The 8,526-nt window shown below is 35.2% G+C and overlaps 1 protein-coding gene across 3 annotated transcripts in view; it reads left to right on the forward strand.

Moving 5' to 3' along the window:
- The window catches only part of ARHGEF38 (Rho guanine nucleotide exchange factor 38), a 141,681-nt gene extending 133,471 nt beyond the window's left edge, over positions 1-8,210 (forward strand). For 2 of the 3 annotated variants that reach the window (XM_047718136.1, XM_047718137.1), the window contains one exon: positions 5,116-6,122. In XM_047718136.1, coding sequence (XP_047574092.1) covers positions 5,116-5,301 — 186 coding nt within the window. In that variant the 3' untranslated portion in view covers positions 5,302-6,122. Of the gene's footprint in view, positions 1-5,115; positions 6,123-7,441 lie in introns of those variants that run through there. The other variant, XR_007125185.1, reaches the window with a different exon arrangement.
- Positions 8,211-8,526: the final 316 nt, after the last annotated feature.

Here is an 8,526-nt window from a genome sequence, read left to right on the forward strand (position 1 = left end):
AAAATTAAAATAAAAATAAAATAAAAAAATAAAAATAAAAAAATAAAAAATGGACAAAAAAAATTATGTGCATAATAACAATACATAACTGATCACTGAAGAATGTGAAAGCTTGCTCCTGGAGGGATGAAGAGAAGAAAGAACATTTTTCATGCAATATAACTATCTTGGCTTTCTGAACTCCATATGATGTAATATGGTTTTATAGCTAAATTTTTAGTTTTGGAAGATTAAAATATAGTATTATTTTTCTTGTTAGTTGAAAAACTGAGATGAAATTGGTAAAATGAGATTCAGTAAAGACAGCTAAAATGGCTCCCAAGGGAGGAATAACTAAGTGCACAAATATAGATCAAGGGGTTACTGAACTGGCAATGCTGCTGCAGGCAGGGATCTGGTGGTCATAAACAGTAGGTAAGGGGCACCTGGGTGGCTCAGTGGGTTAAAGCCTCTGCCTTCGGCTCGGGTCATGATCTCAGGGTCCTGGGATTGAGCCCCGCCTCGGGCTGTCTGCTCAGCAGAGAGCCTGCTTCCCTCTCTCTCTCTCAGCCTGCCTCTCTGCCTACTTGTGATCTCTGTCAAATAAATAAATAAAAATCTTTAAAAAAAAGAGCAAACAGGGACGCCTGGGTGGCTCAGTTGGTTAAGCAGCTGCCTTCGGCTCAGGTCATGATCCCAGCGTCCTGGGATCGAGTCCCACATCGGGCTCCTTGCTCGGCAGGGAGCCTGCTTCTCCCTCTGCCTCTGCCTGCCATTCTGTCTGCCTGTGCTCGCTCTCTCTTCCTCTCTCTCTCTGACAAATAAATAAATAAAATCTTAAAAAAAAAAAAAAGAACAAACAGTGGGTAATAAATTTAGTAGGAGTCAATAATACAATAGAGTGTTATTTTAAAAAAGGTAATGTCATAGAGAACTGGGTTGTATTCATAGCTCTTGTACATAAAATGAGCCAAAGTGCAAAGAAGCAACCAATAAAATCTATTTGAGTAATTGCTGAGGGAAAAGGGAGAAGGATCAGATGTTTATGGCTTAAGTTAATAACAATTAATGTATCTGGAGCAAAACATTAATATTAAAGGTTAGAAAGATACAGCCTAGAACAATTAAAGTATTCCAAAAAAGGAGAAATTCTTCAGCTTCTATGTATAATAGGCTGAAAACTTCTAACTTATGGTCCAACGTTATCAACTGCTGTCCTTTCAAAGTAGACTTGGTTCCATTCTATCTATCTTGTGTTAAATAGGAGGCATAAACATATAAAACTGAAATATGCTCATCCTGAATTTATTTTGGGCCATGATCACTTACAGTATTTAAAGTATATGGTTGTGTACTTCAAATTTACAATTTCATGAGTATTTAAAATATATGCTCCACTGTAATTTCATACAGAATAGATTTTTTATTTATTTATTTTTAAGATTTTATTCATTTGAGAGAGAATGAGTGAGAGAGAGCATGAGAGAGGAGAAGGTCAGAGGGAGAAGCAGACTCCCCAAGGAGCTGGGAGCCCAATGCAGGACTCAATCCTGGAAGTCCGGGTTCATGACCTGAGTCGAAGGCAGTCGCTCAACCAGCTGAGCCACCCAGGCACCCCAAAATAGATTTTTTTAAAAGACGTATTTATTTATTTGATGGGGGGGTGCAGAATGAGAGAGAAAGCATGAGTCGGGGGAGGGGCAGTGGGAGAGAGAGAACCTCATGGAGCCAGCCACGGAGCTCAAGCCCATGATGCTGAGATCATGACCTGTGCCTCAATCAAGAGTCAGATGCTTAACTAACTGAGCCACCCAGGCACTCCTCATACGAAATAGATTTAAGTGGAAGATTTTATATTCCCTTTGAGAGAACATTGCCAAAGTGAAAGACCACCACAAATATTTAAAAATCTTATATTAGTAGGTAATTCAACCTGCTAAACAATATATAGCTGCATTGGCAATGCATATATGTTGTGTATTATAATTGTAAAAGTTGGCTAGCAATTGCTAACATGGGCTCTTACAAATAATCAGAAACTGTATTATGGCGCATTGTATTCTTGAAAGCTTTTGCCCACCAGATGCTCCATTCTGCTCTTGTGAATCTAAGCAATGTCTTCATTTTCTAATCAACAACAAAAAGATCAGCAGCAACATATCAGAGACCTCAGTCCCTTTCCACAAGAATATACTCTGCACATCCTTTTTAGAATAAGAGTTTGCTTCCTAAAGTAGTATGAGAAATGAACCAAGCACAGAATTTGGAGTTAGAAGATACAGTCATAGCAGCACAAAGTATATTACTAATGCATATTACTTTTCTAAGTCACAACTCACAGGGTTGTTGAGGATAAAACACATTGGACATGTAAACTGTCACGAGCATAGAAAAGATGGTTATTGTTGCCGCTACCCCCACTTAAGAATTTATAACATCTTCCTGTTTTCTTGCTTTTTATTTAAAAAAAATTTTTTTAAAGATTTTATTTATTTATTTGAGAGAGAGAGTGAACATGAGTAGGGGAAAGGGGCAGAGGGAGAGAGAGAAAATCCTTAAGCAGACTCCCTGCTGAGCAGGGAGCCCAATGCAGGACTTGATCCCAGGTCCCTGAGATCATGACCTGAGCCGAAGGCAGATGCATAACCAACTGAGCCACCCAGGAGTCTCTCTTTTTTAATTTTTATATTACAAAATAATCCATGCCCAACAATCTGTCTTGTGTGTATCTTGTATGATGCAACATTATCTCTTTTATGTTCTTGTATAATAGCCAAGACTTTTGGCCTAACTTTTAAGTTGAATTAACATATATCTGAATTTCTACTGTGTACCATCATGTGGTCAGTGGAGAAAAATTTAAATGTTCCTTTTTTTTAAGGTAAGCTTGACACCTGACCTGGGGCTTGAACTCATGACCTTAAGATCAAGAGTCACGTGCTCTACTGACTAAGTCAACCAGGCACCCCATAAATGCTCCTGTCTTTGAGGTGGAGCTCATGCTAGAGTTGTTGAGGTGATATAAAATCAATGATATCAAAATTTTACCTAAAGTTAAATAACAGTTCAACATCTACAGAACAACTTAAGCTAAGTATATGGTGCCCCCCCACCAGTCTCTTCCTGCTCAATGAAGTCATCCTATTTGTTACCATTTCCTTTTAACATTGACCCTCAATTCTGAGAAAATTAATCTGCTTGCCCTTCTCATATATTATTTCATTCTATGTATCTTAGAATATGACATATCCACCTTGTTTATCAATTTTGTCACTTATACAAGGTTACCTCTTTCAAAAACCAGCTCACATATATCACTTATGTGAGTGGTGTGTTTTTTGTTGTGTGTGTGTGTGTGTGTGTACATTTTTGGGAGCACATTTTCTCCCTGGCTGGGCTGTAAGTTCTTTGATAATATCTGGCACTTGACAGGTACTTAATAAATTTTGATTAAATGAATAATGAATAAAATATTGTTAGTTGCTTAATTTTATGATATAACTAAACAGTTCTGTTATCAATCTTACAATTTTAGTGGAAGAGGGACTATAAACACTTAGGGGTTTCTTATGCATCTAATAAGTATCTGAAGTATTCTTTTGAGATTAAAGAAAAATTCTTTTGACTGAAGCATGTTTTATTAATTTCTTCCAGGCCTCTTAAATAATTTAAAGATAATAAATTTAATGCATTGTCATTATAAAATAGGTTAAAAAATAAGTAAAAATGAAAATCATCTCTAATTCTACCAAAGAAATTAACACTATCAGACTTACACTGTATATCTGATTTGATAACCTTTTTTTTTTTTTTTTTTGGCTTACCATTTCATCATAAACATTTGCCCATACTATTAGTTTCAGAAAATAGCATTTTTAATGACTAAGAATTTCCTTAGTGTAAAGGTCTAGAATAGATTTAACTATTCTCTTACTGAACACTTAGTGTTACTATTTCCCTCTCACTTTTCACCTTGTGAATGGATATTGCAATAATATTATTATATGAAAATCTCTGCCAATGTTTCTATTTCTGTAAGAGAGATTTTTTTTTAAAGGATTTTATTTATATGACAGGGAGAGAGTGAGAGAGAGCACAAGCAAGGGGGAAAGGGAGAAGTAGGTTCCCCACTGAGCAGGGAGCCTGACTTGGGGCTCCATCCCAGGGTCCTGGGATCATGACCTAAGCCGAAGGCAGACACCTAACTGACTGAGCCACCCACTGAGCCCCTGTAGGAGAGATTCTTCAAGAGCTATTACTGAAAAAACAAACAAACAAACAAACAAACTGACATTTTAAAGTCTTTTAGGGGCATCTGACTAGGTCAGTCAGTAGAGCATGCAACTTTTGCTCTCAGGGTCATGAGTTCAAGTACCACGGTGGGTATAGAGCCTACATAAAAATCAATCAATCAATCAGTCAATCAATCTTTTATTTTTTTTTCAAGATTGTATCTATTTGACAGAGATCACAAGGAGGCAGAGAGGCAGGCAGAGAGAGAGAGGAGGAAGCAGGCTCCCTAATGAGCAGAGAGCCCGATGTGGGGCTCGATCATAGGACCCTAGGATCATGACCCGAGCCAAAGGCAGAGGCTTTAGCCCACTGAGCCACCCAGATGCCCCCAATCAATCTTTTAATAGAAACTGTCAGATTGCCTTCAAGCATGGGCAGTTTAGACAGTTTAGGCAGTTTAGACTCCTCCCCACAGAACAATAAGAATGCCTATTGAAGGGGCACCTGGGTGGCTCAGTGGGTTAAGCCGCTGCCTTCAGCCGCTGCCTTCTGCTCAGGTCATGATCTCAGGGTCCTGGGATCGAGGCCCGCATCGGGCTCTCTGCTCAGCAGGGAGCCTGCTTCCCTCTCTCTCTCTCTCTGCCTGCCTCTCCGTCTACTTGTGATCTCTCTCTGTCAAATAAATAAATAAAATCTTAAAAAAAAAAAAAGAATGCCTATTGAACTGTATTCTCATCTGGGTCATGTTTTAGCAAACAAAATAAATCTAACAGAAGGAACTGGGGAAGGTGACTTTGAAAAAATAAAAACTTAGCATTCTTTCTAAAAGCTTAGATATCTTTATTATGTTTGTCTAAATATTTAGGTCCTGCTTCCAATAATGTCATTTGTTTTTTTGTCTAGATTTTCTATGCAGTTCATGCCTTTCAAGCACGAAGTGACCATGAACTTAGCCTTCAGGAATATCAAAGAGTACACATCCTTAGATTTTGTGACTTAAGTGGCAATAAAGAGTGGTGGTTAGCTGAAGCTCAGGGGCGGAAAGGATATGTGCCAGCTAACTACCTTGGGAAGATGACTTATGCTTAAGAAAAGAAGCCTCTGACTTTTGTTTTCTGGGAAGTTATGGACTACCTCATAAAACTTACATTACGAATGTTGGTCTAGAAGTTAAGAAACCACCAAACTACATGAACTGATCCTGTATCAAGTTTTAAGGAAGACTGTGCTTCCTAACAAGATTATTTCAAAATGTATGTTGAAGAATACATATTGAGGGAAACACTTAACAAACACAAACAGCAGAACAAATAGCTCAAGCTCAAGAAACAGACCTCTCAAGCTCCAAGTAGCAACTACTTAAAAGTGGAGATCTTTGAAAAGGTAAATGTTTTATCAACATGAAAGGTTGGACCTAAGGATAAGATTTCTTTCAATTTATTGTATTGTGTATTTTGCCTCAAAAATTTTTTTATTCTTATTCTCTCTTTTGTATATGTGTGCACATATATACTCATACACCTATAATCATATTCACTATATGGTTTATACATAATATGTATATCATATAGATTACACACATATACACATAAACCAGGAAGTATACTAAATACACATAAGTATAGGAATTAACAGCCAACTAGAAGTCTTTGATGTGGAACATCTCTTTAATACAAGTTTTGAATGAAAACAAAACCAAGTCACATAATCTCTAACATTTACTGAATGTATGCTACATGCCAGAAATTTTTCTAAACGCTTTATATGTGGTAACTTATTAGATACTCACAACATTATGATGAAACTGTGGCCCAGAGAGGTGAAGTAATTTAGCCCAAGTCACACTGCTAGTAAGTGGTGGGGCTAGACTCAAACCTAGGTCTAGTTCTGGGGTGCATACTCTTAAACAATTTGCTATCAGCAAAGAACCTAATGATACAAATAATGGACATTGATAAGGACCATTATATTTGTCTCAGGTCCATATTTAAGTACTGAGAAGTTTTTCAAAATCAAGGGCTACAAGAACTTCCATGATGTTAATCTAGAGAAAATGAAGTATCTAGGTTTATTATTTTTATTTTTTTAAACATTTTTTTAAAGTATAATTGCTTTAAAATGATCCTGCATGATTGTTACATGTTACTTGAATGGAAATATTTTTGGATCACTCAATCATTTGGATAATGAATGGGGAATGTGTGTTCCATGTTCTGAGCCAAGATGTGAATATTTTTAGTTGTTGATTTGTACTTAGATATGGCAGGCATTAAGGATAACATTTGCTGAAACACAATGTCCTGGGACACTGACTTCAATTTGGGAATACCTCAAAACTGCCCCCTAAGATGACAGGCATATTTTGTCAAGACATTTTATTGACCTGTAGATGCTTTGTTAGAACAGTAAAAAGATTAAATTTGACTTAATGGTTTCCTTTATACCAAGATAAGGTGGACTTACATTGCTCACACAGAATATGCTAAGATGACAGAGATTGTAAGATTTGTTACTTTGAGAGATCTCATCTCTGTGATGTATAATTACATGTTATTACTGAGGAATACAAATAACAAACTGAAGAGTGCTGCTTTTCAGATGGCTGTTTAATGTATGTATATGACATATACAACCCCAGAAATTTATAAGACATCTACATGACAAAAAATTTGATTTTATAATATTGTTCCAGAAATACTTAATCTAAAGATGATTTTATGAGGTTCTAATACTAAGTTTCTTTTACCTAACATTTTCTTGTTTTGAGTTTGGAAACCAAAAGAGGATTCTCTTTTTTGGATATATGGGGACTTCTTATGTCTTTTAAATAGTGCTTTGTACCCAATGATGAAATGTAAGTAAATTCCAGTTTGTCTAGGGTAAAGCAAAAGAAAATCCAAACTTGCTACTTGTGGTAACTATGAATATGCCCAACAAACAAGCTAGTGGGGAAATTATACACATACTTAATGTATATTAAATATGTATTTAATATATATTTGGTATATATTACTGTATATATGTATAAAATAGTTTTATATATATCTATAATAGTATATATCAAATATATATATTTAAATTAGCCATGACCTTAATGCTCCCCTCAAAATGAAAAATTGTTGAGGTAGTACATATCTACTTTTCTGGTTGAAATACGTGATGATGTATATGAGAAGCTTTGTCTACTTGTGTGGTCCTAGGATTGATGCTTCTTGTCTGACCTTTGTAGAAGCCACACCACTGAAGTCACAGGTACAGTTGGCTGCTGAGCAAGTGTTGTAATGAACCACCTACTGTACCCTCACTCTTATATTACTATTAAACTATGTTGTTGCTATTTTAAAAATACACCTACATTTTTCATATGCCACTTAGACTTTTATTTTTTTAACATTTTGCAATACCTTCATTTTCTTAGTATATTGTTTAAAATCAAGTAATTGTAATTTTGAGGTTGGGGTTATTTCGTTGTATTTCCCAGGGGAAATATAATTCAAAGATAATTATGATGTATGTAACTCCTTAAGAAGTTTACAAAGATAAAACTTATTGGTGACATCATTATAATTAAGGCATTAAGAAAAAGTTCTTTCTTTATATTTTAAAATTTAAATGTTATTGTACAGCATAGAATTCTCTGAAATGGGTATTTTTGCCAAGAAGGAGAAATTTTTGTGGCTTTTTTTTTGGTAAAACAAATAAACAAGTGTATGTACACATTTCATTTAGTATTTATTTTTAAATACAGATGCTCTAATCTAATATTATACATAGTATTGTTTGGAAATTATAAAAAATTCAGTAATGCAAAATTACCATGGGTTCTTAAATCATGTGAAAAAGTCACAAAGCTACTATATGAACATTCTTTGTATTTGAGAACAATATTTTCATTTAGTATTCATTAGTATAAAATAATTCTATGAAGACTGAGCTGTGCAGAAGAGATATAATGTGCATTGTTAATCATATAAATGCAGCATTGCATGAAATACTCTAAGTGCTGATATAGTCCATATTTTACCTAAAATAAAATTTGGACTTTTAGAGATGGTTATTAAGTGCCTGTCACTATTTGTGATGAACAGTTCAAATGATTCACAAAAATTAGTGTTTTTATTACTGAAACATGAAATTGAAAACTCTTCACTTTCCCCATAAGCTTCTTTGATTTTTTTGGTCTATTGCAAAAGCTTCTCAGAGCCATGTGAATAGAGATGAAATATTTATATTTGAAGATAGCAAGAAAACTACTTTATTGAGATCCTAATTGTCATAACTGGCTTCTTAAGGTACTCAATGTATTCAATACTG

Source organism: Lutra lutra, chromosome 2 (assembly GCF_902655055.1).
Source record: "Lutra lutra chromosome 2, mLutLut1.2, whole genome shotgun sequence".
Lineage (NCBI taxonomy): Eukaryota > Metazoa > Chordata > Mammalia > Carnivora > Mustelidae > Lutra > Lutra lutra.